General features: G+C 35.0%; 1 protein-coding gene and 1 long non-coding RNA gene across 2 annotated transcripts in view; both read left to right on the top strand.

Annotated features, from left to right (window-relative positions):
* The window catches only part of rab11fip4b (RAB11 family interacting protein 4 (class II) b), a 30355-nt gene extending 21250 nt beyond the window's left edge, over positions 1 to 9105 (top strand). The window contains exons 10-14 of the mRNA XM_079629306.1: positions 2410 to 2491; positions 3657 to 3794; positions 4864 to 5022; positions 7340 to 7483; positions 7928 to 9105. Of these exons, the coding sequence (XP_079485432.1) occupies positions 2410 to 2491; positions 3657 to 3794; positions 4864 to 5022; positions 7340 to 7483; positions 7928 to 8044 (640 nt within the window). The 3' untranslated portion in view covers positions 8045 to 9105. The remainder of the gene's footprint in view (positions 1 to 2409; positions 2492 to 3656; positions 3795 to 4863; positions 5023 to 7339; positions 7484 to 7927) is intronic.
* Positions 9106 to 15594: 6489 nt separating this feature from the next.
* Positions 15595 to 17221, top strand: LOC307007471. Its single transcript, XR_013799626.1, has 3 exons — positions 15595 to 15708; positions 16037 to 16248; positions 16351 to 17221. It is a non-coding gene; the product is annotated as an uncharacterized lncRNA (long non-coding RNA).
* The last annotated feature ends 313 nt before the right edge of the window (positions 17222 to 17534 follow it).

Here is a 17534-nt window from a genome sequence, read left to right as displayed (position 1 = left end):
GGAGAGAAAAGTGACACAGTTAAGCCACTAAAGGGAGCATTACATTATATCTAGAAACCTGAGATCTTATCAATGTGGCTTTAGACGTGGAAAGTGCACTTTGGATCAATTAATCAGACTGGAAACTTATATCAGAGATGGTTTCATTAGAAAAGAACATGTTGTCGTTGTCTTTTTTGACTTGGAAAAAGCATATTTTAAAGGAACACTCCGACTTTTTGGGACTTTAGCCTATTCACCTTATCCCCCAGAGTTAGATAAGTCCATACATACCTTTTTCATCTCCGTGCGTGCTATAAGTCTGTTTGACGCACCCACCGCTAGCCTAGCTTGGCACAAAGACTGGATGTAAATGGTTGCAGCTAGCATACTAGGAAAATGTTTGCGTTATTTTGTCACTTATTTGGATTAGTATGCTAGCTGCAACCATTTACATCCAGTCTTTATGCTAATCTAGGCTAGCGGTGGGTGCGTCAAACAGACTTATAGCACGCACGGAGATGAAAAAGGTATGTATGGACTTATCTAACTCTGGGGGATAAGGTGAATAGGCTAAAGTCCCAAAAAGTCGGAGTGTTCCTTTAAAGTCCAAGTAGGAAACATCTTGTCGGATATTCACAAACAAGAACTTGAGTGACAGAGAGAATGCTTCCCTGAATAACTCCATTTCCGCATTAAAATAAACGGCATTGAGAATATCATCGGATCTAATATATTCTGCAGCCTATATGTGGATGATCTCTGCATCTGTTAGGGAAGAACAGGAGTACAACTGAAAGGCAACTGCAGTTATGTATTCACAAAATATATCAGTGGTCAGTTGAAAATGGATTCAAGTTCTCTAAATCAAAAACAGTCTGTACCCACTTCTGTATCCAGCGATCCCTTCATCATGATCCAGAACTCTTCATTAATAGAGAACCTCATTTGAAATCACTAAAAACAAGTGTCTTAAAGCTATGAATATAATGAAAGTATTGGCAAAAACAAAATGGGGAGCAGATTACATTGTTCTTTTGAGACTATAGAACACTAATTCGTTCCCTTCCTGGACTATCGAGACTATATATGATAGTCTTCTGGACTATCATAAAACTGATCATCCTTAATCTACATTGTTAAAAGCGCTATATAAATGAAGATGACTTGACTTGACTTCACCAGACTATGCAAGCATAATATATGACTCTGCCAGAAAATGATATAAGCAGATGCTTGACTCAGTACATCATCAGGGCTTACGACTTGCCTTGGGAGCATTTAGAACTTCGCCAGTGCAAAGTTTGTACATTGAAGCCAATGAACCTTCACTTCAAAATAGACGATTGAAGCTCTCACTCCAATAAGCGGTGAAAACAAAGGCAAAAAAAACTAATCCAGCCTATTCTACAGTCTTCAACCCACAATTTACTCCTTTGTATGAGAGCAAACCTAAAAGCATCAGATCCTTTGGTATTCGTATTAAACCACATTTGGAGAACTTAAATACAAATTTGAACATTTTAAATGAAATACAATTCAATTCTATATCTCCCTGGAAATTAAAGAAGCCAAATATCAATTTGGATTTGGCTCATCAGAGGAAAGGTGTGACTCATCCAAATCAATATTTGGACATAAGAAACCAATTCCCTTTCCACGTACCTATATTCACATATGGTTCGAAGGTGGAAAATAGTGTAATGGCGACTGGACATCAACGCTATGGAATCCATATTCCAAAACAGTGCTCAATTATCTGAAGCACGTGCTTTACTTTTAGCTTTGCGCATATTGAAAATACACAACAAAATAATTCTATAATTTTTACAGACTCAAAATCTTGCCTTCAAGCAATGGACACTTTAAAAATGTATCATCCTTTAGTGGACTGCATCTTAACCAAAGTGGATTATCTACTAAATCAGTTCTTCAGTATATCTTTTGCTGGGTTCCAGGACATGTTGGACTTTCAGGATTAACGCTCTTAATCAGGAAGTTAATGAATGTCAAATTCCTCCCTCAGATATCAGACCGATTATTAATCGATATATTTTAAATAAGTGGCAAGAAATATCTGCAAGAATAATAAGTTGTATGAAACTCATCCGGAAATTACAAACAGACTTTTTTATCAATTTTAAAACTAGACTTGATCAAGTAGTCTACACCATATGTCGGATGGGTCACACAAGTTTGACCCAAGCTTTTTTGCTTAAAGGTGAAGATCCAACTTTATGCATGTTTTGTAATAATCCCTTATCTGTCAAACATATTTTATTAGATTGTCCTGGACTTAATACAAGCAGAATGCTCTTTTATGAAGTTACTTCACTTAAGGACATATTTAATGATAATCTTGATTCACAGAGCTATTGTGCAGTGGACAGCATCGGTAGTATGATTCTTTTTCTATTTTTCTACCGGCAGACTACATCATCTAGAGGAGGAAAATGGAGAGATGGCAATGAATATGAACAGACTAAAATCCCAGACAGATAAACTGGATGAGGTGGGACAGGTTTACTATACATATTCTTGACCATGTTTTTTTTTTTAGGTTGAAGGAAATGTAAATGAGGATGAATGAATGCTTGTAACGGTACTGCTTTATTTAAAGGTGCACTTCTTTTTTATTAACAATTTAAATAAAGATTTAATACATCATCAATCCTTCTAAAATGGTTTCGCAGAAAATTGCTTGCATGCGTCACTCGCCTGTGTGTGTGTTGACATATCCGTACATGGAGAAAAGTTGCTCTGGCCACTTTGACGCATGTATGGTGTGGAAGTGCTATAGTTAGATGTCATAAAAAGCAAGAAAGTTGACATGAAGCAGCTAAATCTCAAACCAGTTTTAAAAACGCTGATCAGAGGAGAGTCTGCTGGCAAAAAAAGAGAATGCGACAGAGCTCACAATAAATGAGAATCAACATTGACTTGGCTTTTCGGAGATGGCGAGAACTGAGGAATTTCAAATGTTGTAAAAAAAATAAATAAATAAATAAATACCCGGAGATGGCATTTTTATTACTCAACAGGTGAGTAAGGTATTTTATTGAACAGATAAATTGCCATATGTAGCTCTAACAGAGTTCATTGTAAAGCATTATCTATTGTGAAGGGTCATTTCAGTATGGGTTGTTTTAGCACTGTCCTGGAATTTATTTTCAAGGAAGTACCGTGTCTATTAATGGGTATAGCTACAGTAATGTATTCAGTAGTCATTCAGTTTGAAATCATTTCCATCTAAACTGGTTATAACTCTTAAGCCTTGTATTATGAGCAGTATAATTTTTAGCTATTAGCACAACTGAAGCACAACTGAAACAATGTCTTTTTTGTAAAATGCATGCAGTTTTGTTTTTTTGTTTTTATCTGCTAGAGGACCAAAAGTTATATAGTGTACCTTTAAATGTTTAGAACAAAATTTGTTTCTAACACATGTCCTGGCTTGTATTGCCATCTGGCAGATCTTACATTCTTGTATCTTGGTTAGAATTTGACCAGTTTGATTGTCAACTAAATGCCAACTTGCTATTATATCAGATTTATTTTTAATTGTTTTGTTCAGAGAGCTCACAAAAAAATTACATAATAGGGATCTTAAATAAATGACAAGTAATTGTCCAAATTGACTGTACACCTGCTTAAATGTCCTGTTTGTGTTTGTGAAGGAGAGGCAGCGGATGACTGATAAGCTGGAGGATACGAGCCTGCGGTTGAAGGATGAGATGGATCTGTACAAGAAGATGATGGACAAGCTACGACAGAATAGAAATGAGTTTAAGAAGGAAAAAGATACCATGCAGGAGGTAAGACCATGTTCTAAAATGTGCATATTTTTTGACACTAGGTAAAACGGACATACTAAATAACCAATTAATGACAAAAATGTATGTATTATAATGATTTGAGAACTACATGTATGACCATACAGTGCAATCATTAAGCACTTTTTAAGAATATTTTTCATATACAAATTGGCAACTTTTAATTTATAGAAAGTCCAATGCTATCTCACGACCAATTCGTACGAATTTGTACGAGTGATTAAAAGGTGGCTAATTCGTACGAATTTGTACGACCTCACTCGTACGAATTTGTACGATTTGTCTAAACCCACGTGACGGTTGGGTTTAGGGGCGGGGTCAGGGGTAGGTCATTCGTATGAATTCATACGATTTTGGCAAATCGTAAAATATGTACGATTTAGCAAAAAACGTACAAATTCGTACGAGTGAGGTCTTATGAATTGGTACGAATTAGCCACCTCGTAAAATTCGTACGAATTGCCGTGAGATCGGGTTGGAAAGTCCCATAGAAACTTGATGATTTTGCCTACTGGTCACTAAAGTAAATATAAAGGAAACACTGTAAAAATGGCAGTGATTTAAACAATCATTTATTCAGCACGTTATTCAGCAAGTTGACAAAGGCTCTTCCTAATCTTTTATGCCATATATATATATATATATATATATATATATATATATATATATCTATATATATATATATATATATATATATATATATAGTAGCCAAAATATATTTACAGATAGAAAAAGAGTGTCAGAGCCTTGGCCAGCTTTAGTTTCCCTCAGGCTTAAACGGTAGCCTACTTAAACAACAATCAAACAGTCTAAAAGTGCACACATACAGGTCAAACACAAAGATGCATTTACACAAACTGTATGAAGACTCAGGAGAGTATTCTATTGAGAATTGCTAGTATATTTAAAATTAATAGATTAATTTAGTTCACAATTACCATGTCTTATTCTGTCCATAGACTATACAGCAATCCTGTCCTTGACTACGTATAAAACAGAAGTGTTCTCAGTTCAGTAGCTTAGTGCTTCTAAAAGTGTATTTTCTGTTCAGCTGATTGAAGACCTTAGGCGAGAGCTGGAGCACCTCCAAGTATACAAGCTGGAGGCAGAACGGACGGGGCGTGTTCGCAGATCTTCCATTAGCCTATCAGAATACAGCACTCGAACACGTGAGAGTGAGTTGGAACAGGAGGTCAAGAGACTAAAACAGGTGAGAGAGATGGAAAGCTGGTAACTTGATCTCTCAGCATGTATATTCCCTGTGTCCTTGACTACAGTAGTCCCACATAGTCAGATCTTTGACAAAATGTAATGAGTACAAATGTTTTCACATAAAAATATGCCTTCTGTTATAAAACACATTTTAAGGAATTATTTACAATTGTTTCCATCAGGAAAGGCTTCATTCCCTTCAGGCAGTCTCCACTTTTTGTTTAAAAAAAAAAAAAAAAAAAAACTATGGAAGCTTGTTTCCACCACGGAATAAAAAATAAAAAGGGGAATTGCAACTTTTTATCTCCCAAATCAGACACACTTTTTTTTTTTTGCGCAATTTTGAGATTATATCTTGTTTTCTATGTTCCTTTTCTATGTTCTTGTTCCATCTATCTTGGAATTGTGTGAAAATCAGAACTGCAAGATATAAACTTAGTCAAAAAGTAAAAGTCAGAATTTGCGAGAAAACTCATGATTGCTAGAAAAGTCAAAATCTTAATCTTGCAATTGAGTGTTATAAAGTTTGAATTGCGAGAACTCGCAATTGCGTGTTATAAAGTCAAGAACTGATTTGTGTGAAATAGTCCAAGTAGAAAAAGTCAGATTTGCGAGTTTATACACACCAGCAGCGCACGCACAGAGAGAGTTTCAGAGAGTGCAGAAACACAGAATTGATTCCTCTTTCGTGTTTCCTTGCGCTTGAACAGATACATGCTTGCCAAGATGGATATTTTGACAATTTTGTTTGTATTCTCTCGGTTATGTTGTAAATGAACAGCTGAGAAAGAGACTGGATGTTGTGTCAGTCAGTAGCCTATATATCCGTCCGTGCATTCAGTCTTCAAGTGACAGCAGCCTAATATTCCTGCTGCTGTCTCATTAATGTTAATAAAACAACAAAATATATCTTTAACAAAGATTAATCTATATTTTATTTCTACAGTGAACACGTTAGTGTTAGATTACATTTATGCCTAATTATTACATTTCTGTACCTGTATACTACTGTTAGACTTTGTAACTTTGTATATGGTTTTCATCTATGCTTGCAATTTGTGTATTTGTTCTTATTTTAATACTGACTGTTCATTTGTCTTTAATAATTTGTAACTTTATTTGTTAGTCTGGTAGTTTTTGCTGGGGTATTGAAGTACTTAAAGTGAGCTAATAGCAATAAATGAAAAGTAAATACATTTATATATATATAAATAAAAAAATTTTTTGCTTATCTGAAAAATTATCCGATCCGTGACTCAAACCGTAAATTATCCTAACCGTGAGTTTTGTGATCCATTACACCACTAATTGTGAGATATAAGCTCACAATTGCGAGAATTTTTCAAAATTATGAGAGAAATGTTGCAGTTATCTCTTACTTTTTTGTGGTGGAAACAAGCTTCCATAAAAAAACTGGTGATCCCAAAATGAATTCTTTTTGTCTTTTTCTGTCTCTTATTTCATTTTTTTACTGTGTATATGCAGAGGAGTGTTTCCAAGGACATGCCCTTTGACCTCCAGCAGCTTGTGTCTGCTCGGGCACGACTCTTTCCGAGTCTGATGGTAAACTGTAATTCCTGTGCAGACTTAATCATCTAACCACTAATGTGTTCATTCATCAGATTATCTGCCAGGCTGCCATTTCTTCTCACCTAACATCTAATATAGGGTTTTTTTTGGTTGTAGATATTGTAGCTCCATGTTGGTGTCAAAAGAAGAGGATAACTAGACAATATCACAACAACAATATGTCTTACTGAATAATATCAGTAAATCACCTCGTGCCTAAAGCAGAATCACAGGACATGTTGGTTTTCAAAGCTTTGTTTTCACACCACTCTAATTTTCCTTTTCCAACTCCCCATTGATGCTTCAACTTTTTTTTTTTTTTTTAAACACTCATCACCCATGCAAAATCACACATCTCTGGTTAGGTACTCTGGAGTGATATAAATAGTGAAATATCCCACTGCTATTATACTCGATATGAGCACTCTTAGACACTGCTTGGCCAATCAAAATGGAGGGCTAGAACTAATTGTGCTATTATTTTAGCCAATGCTCCTGCATCATTGTGAAAATAAAGATTTAGTAGTATTACATTTTGTGTATGTGATCTGCAAATTCTTCCAATCTACATTCATTGTGTAATCCTCTCAATCCAGATTCTTCATCTGCAGATTACTGCTTTCTGTCTAACCAACTTCTCTTGTTTCAGTCACAACTAGGCCTCAATAAAAAGAAAAGGCAATATGACTCTTGGACCATCTTTCTGGGGTAATTGTAACTCCATCCTCTTTACTTTTCTATCACAGGAGAACCAAAAACTGAGAGAACAGAATGAAGATCTAAATGGTCAGCTTCTCAGTCTGAGCCTCCATGAGGCCAAAAACCTGTTTGCCACTCAGACAAAAGCGCAGTCTCTGGCCATGGAGATTGACCATGCCTCCCGTGACCAGGTAAGAGAAGTGCTTGACCTTGATCTGCTGATAAAAGTCAAACTAGAGGAACTTAATGTGTACGTCTGAGCAAGAGAACAATATGAAGCATTTTTGTTAGTTGTTTTCTGGATCATTCTCTAAAAGGACCTCTAGTCCAATATACTGTGAACAATTAAAATTAATTTTGTGAGAATAGTTCACCTTAAAAGGAGCATTGTGATCTACTCACCCTCATGTCATTCCAAACCTGAATTAATTTGAGGAACACGAAAGGAGAAATAAAGCAGAATTTGTGGAACAAACTTTATTTTAAAACATACCATAGCTTTGTGTGATGAACACAAGTTTTTTCAACATTTGGTGTTTTTCAAACTTATAAAAGTTTAGTGAACGGTTTCATTTAATTTGAAGTTTATAATTCATTGATTTTTGGTCACCTTCTATAACTTTTGATTCCCACAGTTGATGGAAGCCCTAAAAGAACAAGAGGATATCAACTTCCGTCTCAGGCAATACATGGACAAGATCATTTTATCCATTCTGGACCACAACCCATCTATTCTGGAAATCAAAACCTAAAAGCCTGTCATAAGCTGTTTAGAAACTTAACAGAGGACCTAGAGCTCCCCCTGAGGTCGCACTGAACCTCAAATGACGTGTGCCTCGAATGCACAGTAACTACAATGTGCTGGTGTTTTGTGCACCCATCTCATGTTACAAAAATCTAAAATATACTGGTGAAATATTCATGCACATTTAAAGGGCATTTTTGCTGCTCTGTACGACACAAGGGAGTTTTCACTGGAATGGCATTATGGGTACCGAATTGCACCAACTAATATGTGAATATTTTAGCACTGGGTGTTCACGCAGTGTATTGTGTTATATGGATGGCTGATGCTTGCTGAGTTTGCACTGGAATGTGATGAGAAAGGGTTATTGATGAAAAAAACAACATTTGATGGCCATCAGAGCTTGTCCATTCAGAGTTGCGATATATGATGAGAGGAAAGAGATTTTTGTAGGAGCATATGTAAGGATTTTGTTGTATGGCGTGTGAAGGAAAGGTAAGGAGAGACAAATGAGAAGAATAAAAGAGAGGTAATCGGAGCTGGAACTGGAACTTGATAACACTGCCTGTTGTAAAAGAAATCCATTTTGGATGAGGGGAATGCTCTAGGCTGTTTGCAATGTACGTTTGAGATGTTTATTCTGACTTACAGTTTATGTGCGTCAAAATGCAGGAGGCTGAATGTAAACTGTCAATGTGAATGAATGTATCAAACAAGTAGTATTTCAGGTTATTTACAGGCTTTGGCATAATAGTTTAAGACCTGTCTGTTCATCAGCTGAATTATGTTCTTAATGGCCTTAAAAGGAACTTGCACTTGTTCTTCCAAACTAAAATATTTAATCATTTCAGATGCACCTGAAAGTGATGGCACCTGAAAAATCATCTCATAATTTTCTATACTGCGCAAATGCGATGGGTAATATTATCTGTTGATCTACATTTTTTGGTATATTATGCAATCCTGAAAATGTTTGTACACATTTTCTCATCATGTCTCCCTTTTCACTCACTAGTAGACCTATTTTTTTTTTGTTCAGTCATATTAAATAATTACTAAGCTACATTACACTTTATACTTGCTGTGTGTGGAATTTTAGCTACTAAATGATGGAAAAAAAACTGTGCCACTCATTGCTTTTACATGATCTCTAACTTTTTGTAAATACTAGAAACCATGACTAATACTATCTGATTATTTCTCATTCTCTTTATATTTATAAACGAGGTGCTGGAAAAAAAGGCAGTATTAGGTTTGCTTTATGAGACGGCACACTGGGTCAATGACTCATGATGTCACAACATGCTGAATGGAAACTCACACACTTTAATCCAGAAAGGGTAATCGGTTCACTTGCACAAAATGTATACTCCGTTGAATAATACACTGGTCTGAAATGCCTTAGCGATACTTATGACTGTAATGAGCTTATTTCTGTTTCATATGTCTATTAGTCTCTATGATCAAGATTAGGCTTTTTAGTTTTGCATTTAGAGTTACTGAACTATAACATGAGAAATTAACAGACTGATATTTTAAAATAAAACAAAGAATTCCATTTGTGACTGAAAGGGTTTGGTACAAAGTCCCTTTAAGTAAATAAAGTATTTGGTTTGGTGTACAGTGCATGCAGCATGACCCTGTATTCAAGACTGGTGCAAAAAGAATCTGCAGACAATAAGAGGTTCATATAATATGGAAATTTATGAATCTCATAAGTGGTGAAAATCTGCATTTATGAATTAAGTATTCAAAAAGGTTTTTGACCAAGTAGGGTTGTGAACCATCTTTCTTCAGTACAACACACTTAATTTGTTTGTATTCAAGGGTAATAATACATGACATTTTACTTTACAATTGAGTCCAAAACCACTTTGAAAAATTACAATAAAAGAAAATATGCTCAGTGGTTTCAATATCAGTTTCACAAAATTGACAAGTTTTCTTCAATTTTGAATTAAGGCATTATTTAGATGGGCATATGTCATTTATTATTTTAAAAGGAAGTTCTTTCACTTTAGGGAGACTTGGAAAGGTAAGATAACTCATTCTCATTTCCTTCACCTCTTCCGGGTTAAAATCTTTGAAAATATGGTAACTTTTAATTATATTTGGATGAAGAAGACACTTCTATTAATTGTAATTGAGAACATTACCATAGTTGTCCATCATATCCAATAGGGAATTTGTTTTATATTGAACCAAGTTTTTATAAAATAAAGTTTTGTGTGGATTAAAATTGTGAGAAAATGCTAATTTCCAACATGATAACTGTGTGTTCATAGCTGGAATGTTGATGGAATGCAGACCATTTAAGAGGTCATTTGGACAACTCAAAGTCACATCTAATGAAAAAGTCCAGGCCACCTACTTTCCCAAATATTGAAGAAGAGACTGTAAACCATACGCTGTTTGTATTACAAAGACTTTTTAAAACACTATTCATTGTTTCTAAGTCAAAAACATTTAACCCTCCTTCTTCGTAATTGTGAACTAAATCATTTTTGTTAATATAGTGATACTTATTTTTCCAAATCAAGTTAATTATTGCAGTGTTACATTCTTTTAGTAAGTGAGGTGTGGGATAGCAAGCGAGGACGCTAAACAAACCTAGAGAGTAATTCCATTTTAGTTAACAAAACTGTTCAAAAAAAATTTGATATCTCTTATAGTTATTGAGAATAATTTTTGCTTTTGAAAGACTGGACGCTTTGAATGCTACCTCTAGTAATAATTATCCTATTTACAGATATTGTTATCAGTATATTACTGGTACATAAGGAGTCTAATTCGCTGATATGAATTGCAAATAACTCACATTTATTTATGTTTAAGTATAAATCTGATGCTTTGGAGAAGAGATTCATTGGCTTTGTCAATTTGACATTTAAAAAGATCACCGTATCATCAGCTAATTGACTAATACCAATTTGTTTACTAATACCAAAGTTGCTGTTTTCATCTATCAAAATAGCAAGCATTTCTACTGCTAAGATAAATAGAAATGGAGAAATGGTACATCATTGTCTTAAGACGTTCCAAATGAAAGTGAGATAGAGCTATTGTCTTTATATGTCTTTTATATGTCTTTACTTTATATAACATTTTTATAAAATAAATAAATTTACTTCCAAATCCAAATTTTTCGAGGGAGTTAAAAATGAAATTGTGTTTGATCATGTGTCAAGTGCTTTTCTAAAATAAAATAAAAAGAATATAACCGTCATCCTCAATCCACTCTCGGTAATCGAACACGTCGGATTAATCTGATGTTATTATGTATTGATCTGCCTTTTATAAAACAAGACTGTGATTCACTGTTTGATTTAAGTTTTTCTTGAGTTTATTGGAAAATATATGAGCTATTATTTTATAAATCACAGTTGAGTAGAGTGATGGGGCGATGGATGTTGTGGGTCTTTACCTGGTTTGGGGATGAGAGTAAATAAACCTTGTTTCATAGTCGAAGACAGTGAATTATTTTGGATACAGTACATTCGAGAAAAGCTTAAAACAATAGTTCTCTCAAATCAAATCCTTCCTAAAGAATTTATAAAATTCAGAATTAAGGCAATCGGGGCCTGGAGATTTCCCTGAAGATAATCTATCTATTGCTTTATCTAATTCCTCTATTTTAATCGCAGCCTCGCATAAGTCTCTAAATTCCTGCTGCGGTATGTTAGTGTATATTATCAAAGAGAGTCTTACAGTGAGATGCAGAGAAGAATGAGCTATACGAGGAACCATAGAATTGAAAAATCATTGTAGGGCAGGTATTTATAACTCCATTCACATAAAGAGACTTTATGGCATTTTTCTCCAGTTGTTTTTTTCAAGTCTACAAAAATAATTATTACTTGTTCCCCCTTTTCTATCCATCTTGCTGGACCTTACATATGCTCCTTTAGCTTTTTGATAATAAAAATCTTCAATTTTGGATTGCAAGGATAAAATTTGTAATTTAGTTTCATTGTCCATTTCACTGTTACATAGCTTTAATAACATTTAACTATCTTGTTAATTCTAGCTCCAAGTTTGTTCTGGCCTTACTTATTTTTTTTACTAAATTGTATAGAAAATTCCCGAATCTTGGGCGGAAATTGATCTAACGCTTCATCCATAACCATGTTGAAATATCCTCCTATAATAATATTATCAGTAGGATACACAAGTTTCAATTCAAACAGAGAATCAGTCATTTCAGAGACAAATTTGTTTTTTTAGGGTAACATTATTGTAACCATACACATTAAAGGCAGTGTAGGCAGGTTTTTTCTAGAAAAACTTTTCCAAATTTGTTTAAACTGTCTTTACCAATACATCATTAAAATGTAAGTACTTTGGAAAGGAGAGTATGAAAATCGAGTGTCTGTAGTCCTCTCAGGGCTGCAAAAAACACAGCTACTTATTTCCATTTGGAACGAATGAAATTATTGGCTGGGCGACTGTCCCTCTCCCTTCGCTACCATGGCTACCACCCCTGCTGCTACAGGAGCTGCCCACATGCGCGCACCCGTTTGACTCGAGGAGGGGAAGAGGCACGGAAGCTATGAAGAATCACAATTATGGCAGAGAAAGAGCAGTCAAAATTCCCAGTACCTGCATTTACAGTCAGCGAAGGCAAACAAGGCAAAAAAAGGAAGACAGTATAAGTATGGAGACCAGGGACAGTTGTAACAGGGGACGGTTGTAACACCTTGAATTCCTCCCATCAGAAACAACGTAGAGTGATGACACTCACTGTGCTCATGCTTAGATTTGTGAGAAAAACATTCTTGCCAAAAAGGGAGCCACATTTGAAACTTCCTGACGGAGTTATCTACAAAAGGTTGTTTTTGAGTAAAAAAAAATACTTTTCTTTCTGATGTACTTTTTTGGATACTGTTATAAGATCAAATGTCTATGAATTCAAACAAGTATTATTTAGAATCACTGTTTTGTAAGCTAAAAAATAAAAATGGCTAACAAGTGTCAAACTTGCAGTCAAGCTAGCTCACATGTGATGAAAACATGGTTGGTGTTACTGTGACGGTTGTAACGTCCCGTTACAACTGTCCCAGTATCACCAACCAAGTGTCATTTAGGCCTATATTTTAAAAACTAATCAAGCAAAAAAAAAAAAAAATCCTGTTAATTTGCTAATTAAAAGTAAAATGAGCACTGTGCATTGCAAATTAAATGTAAAAGTTTAAATGTAAACTTAAATGTAAATGTAAAGGTGTTCTATTAAATAATTTTCTTGCATTATAATTTGACAGTTGCACCTCTTTTTTTGTCATGTAGTATGAAAAAAAGGTAATCATTACTTAAAAACATTAAATTAATAGTCACAATAACATGATTGATAAATAATATTTTCCATTTTGCGTATATGATTGATTCATTATGTATATTTTAGACATGTTACAACCGTCCCTGACATGTGTTACAACCGTCCCTGTACACTGGGACGGTTGTAACAGTGGAGAGACTGTATTAAAATCAATTTTGCAACCTGTACATATTTCATAAAACCACTTAAATACATTGTTTCAGCAGTTGACAGATTGGAGTTTATAATATAATAAATTGGTTATTCCAGTATAAATGGTTTTTGATGTATTGCTAAAAGTGTTACAACTGTCCATGATCTCCCCCTATTCAAAAAAGATATGACCAAAAAGTATTTGGATAAATCAAGAAGTCAATATCACGAGAGTGTATAGTCCTCATCAGAGCCAACAGTGCTTTCATCGTGGAAGCTCTTACATGCAAAACACCGTATATGTTATGAATCTTACACGAAATTCACCTTCATCAAAGTGTAACTGATGGTAGCCTAATGGAAAAACGTAATGCAACCTGGTTTTAGCTCCTTACCGAATCAAACTCAATATATTTTAAACTTTACCAGTATCGTTAGCTTGATAGAGAGTACTAACAGCCATGTTAGATGTTTATATTCATAATGATAAAGTTAGGTAGGCTATTTTATTACATGTGATTCTGACATGATGTAAACGCATCCTCCTCCAGCTGAGCGGTCGGTATCGCGCGTTCATGTGATTTGGGGGCGTGGCTTTGGAAGGACCCCAGAAGGGAGGGGGTGGGAGTGATGGAAATAAGTAGCTGTGTTTATTGCAGCCCTGAGAGGACAGACGCTCGATTTGTATACTCTCTTTTCAGTCCTTACATTTTAATTATGTATTGGTATATGAAGACAGTTTACCGGTAAACAAATTTGCGAAAAAGTTTATTAGAAAAAAACCTGCCAACAAATAAAATAAACAAAACATTGTTAATGTTTATAACAACTGAAATCCAGTGGTCATTTGAATATGTCTTTACCTTTATTATTCTGCCTTGCAGGTTGTTGAACAGTATTGCCACTACTGCAGAATGGGTAGAACTAGAAGTATGGCTGAAGATTATTTTGTCCCCCCATTGACTCGTCCAGAACTTCACGTCATCAGGGTTGGAGTGAGTTCCGTCCAAAAATATAAAGTGGGAGTTTTTGCAAAAAAATAAAGAAAGCTTTTCTTTTGATAGAGTTACAGAGACCCCTTGCGTTTAAAGAAATGTATGAAAAAGACGATTTTACTGAGAACAATTAACTAAAAAAAAATAAGTCAGCCTGCAAGCATCATCATCATCCTGTAATTGTTGATTACGACGAGCAATATTTTAACAAGAAAGAGGGCAAGGCCGTGAGGGTGATATATAATCCCACATTGCACTGCAATAACGAGTGCCAATTTACAGTCAACGGCTGTCCGAATTCACTTTTTATTCACTCCTTCAAGTGAACAGTATTAGTGGACTAACGTAGGGAATAGTGAATGCGGGTTTAGCGGCGATTTCGGATCCAGACACTGTTTTGGTTGTGCTTCGGCTTTGCATGACCGCGGATGAATAGGCTATGGTTTGCTTGCAGCCCAGTCAGAGATGGCTCTGGGCCCAGTGAACGCATGGAAATCCAATGATGTCACCTACGCATTTAAGTGCAATATTTTATACTGTTGTTTTGACTAATTTGAAACACTTATACTTTTAAATTAATGATTAAATTAAATTAATTAACGATTGCCAGTCTGATAAGGTAAAAAAAAATAATTATAACTGATATTCTGGCAAAAGACAGATTATCCTACTGATTATAAAATATTCACAACAAGTCTAAGAGATATGAAAAGTCTGTTACTTCCTTGAAAATAAATAAATTCCAGCACAGCACTATAACGTTAACGCACATAATGAAATGACCCTTCACAATAGATAATGCTGAGCTACCTATAGCAATGTATCTGTTTAATAAAATAACTCACCTGTTGAGTGATAAAACGCAATCGCCGCATCGTTTTTACAACATTTGAAACCCCTCAGTTCTCGTTATAAAGCCAAGTCAATGTAGATTCTTATTTATTGCGAGCTCTGTCTTTTTAGCAGCAGACTCTCTGTTCTCAACGGGTTTGATATTTAAATGCTTCATGTCAACCTTCTTGCTCGTTGTGACATCTAAACTACACCACTCCCACACCATACACCGGTCAAAGTGGCCGGAGCAACTTTTCTCTATTTACGGATATGACGACACACACACGGGGGAGTGACGTATGTACGCAATCTTCTGCGAAACCACCCAGACGGGTCTAAGATATTGCACTTATAATAGGCTTACCATAGTTTATCAGGGTAAGACAAAAACACGTTTGGAAGAAGGATTGATGATGTGTTAGGACTGACTAAATGTTGTTAATTTTGAACAAAGCAAAGTTTCATAGTCTACCTTCCATTAGCTAGGCTACATTTACAAAAAGTTGGGTTAACCCAAGTGCATTTTTCTCAACGGATTGTGGAAGAGTACACGATTATTGAATTTAATCTTGAAACCTTAATCTTAAATACAAGGATTTTGTTTTTAAACGGTTTGTGATTACCTGGTAAAAGCCTGAAATGTATCCAACTGCAAGAACGGAATGTTCACGTGTTGTTTGCTTTTCACACGTTTTTATCATTCTAGTATCTGGAGGGAGACCTTATCTCTCTGTGAAGAAGAAGAAATGCATCCAAACAAGTGGAGACAAAGAAGAGTAAAGAAAACATTTCCTCGGATGGGTAACCGAAGCTTCAAGCCACAGCTACAGCCTCCTCCTCCTAGTCAGGAAGAGGACTGGGAAAAGGAGTTAGAGGAGATTTCACAACGGATAGAAAATCAGAATCAGCCTCCTTATGGTAATTTCTTGTACAAATAATGTTTTATAGAATCTCTGTTTCATAAATTTGGTAATAAGCTATTTATATGGATTGACTTTCATGTCTGTATGTCTACCACAGATCCTGGAGATGACTTGATTACAAAAGGAAAGGAGATGTTTCATTGTAACGTCCAGAATGGCCCAAGCTCAAACCAGGGACACTACAGCCCAGCAGTTCACCACATTAAACCTGTCAAATGGGTCCGCGTTGTTTATACCGTAGTGGCCGACCAGTTTGCTGATGCTGAAGTATAAGGATGTTTGTTACAGAGTATAAGCTCTTTGTTAAAAAAATATGTGAAATTAGTTGGTTTATAAACTACTGAGCTCAGGCCAGTGTTGTTTTAAGTAATTTTGTTGTTTTGAATTAGCTACCTCTCAGTATTTAATGTTAATTTATATAGATACGTTGAACAAATCATTGCTGAGCATTACTTTTTGCCAATTTATTTAATTCATTCACTTCTGCCAGTTGAAGCATATTTATGTTTTAATCTTAGTCTAAGCACAATTTTGAATTTCATTACAGTAAATCTATAAAATAATGCATTACATTGTTAAGGTTCGTTAAAACATGGTAACTGGAAGGGATTGTTTTTTTGTTTAGTGTTAAAAAACATTAAAGAATGATTTGAATTTAACAGAAAATTAGCTTTTTGTACAATTTGTGCCATGTCATTTCACAGGAGTGTCCACTAGGTGGCAATATAGACTCAATCTTCAAGATAGATTTGTCCTTGAATTAAGCATCGGTACTTATGTATTCATAGTCTTAGTAGTTACAGTTTTTCTCGATTGTTTACACACATTTTCTGAGAGCATGCCTCATATTCTCAGAACTCTACACACAAATAAAATAAAAAAACACAATGGGCAAAACCCCTCAATTCTCCTGCAAAATTAAACTTTACATTCAAAACAATGTTATTTCTTCTCAAAATGGTATTTTGTTTTCAAATGACACACACAAACCATCATATGAATAGACATTTATAAGAACCAGTTGAACACTGATGTGCTCAATGGAAAACACTTCTTCTCCATTCATCATAATGACTTAGGCCTTTTTTTCAGTGTTATGCTACAGACAGTATACTTAAGTGTGTTGTAAAATATTTGAGAATATTGTTTTTATACTCAGAACACACAAATACACGGTAACAAATATATTTTATTTTTCTCACAAAAAAACATTTATTTACAGTACATCCCAACACAAAGTTGCACATACAGTGGTCATACATACAAAACAACAGAATAATT

This window comes from Phoxinus phoxinus (genome assembly GCF_949152265.1).
Source record: "Phoxinus phoxinus genome assembly, chromosome: 11".
NCBI lineage: Eukaryota > Metazoa > Chordata > Actinopteri > Cypriniformes > Leuciscidae > Phoxinus > Phoxinus phoxinus.
This window is presented reverse-complemented; position numbering and strand designations above follow the sequence as displayed.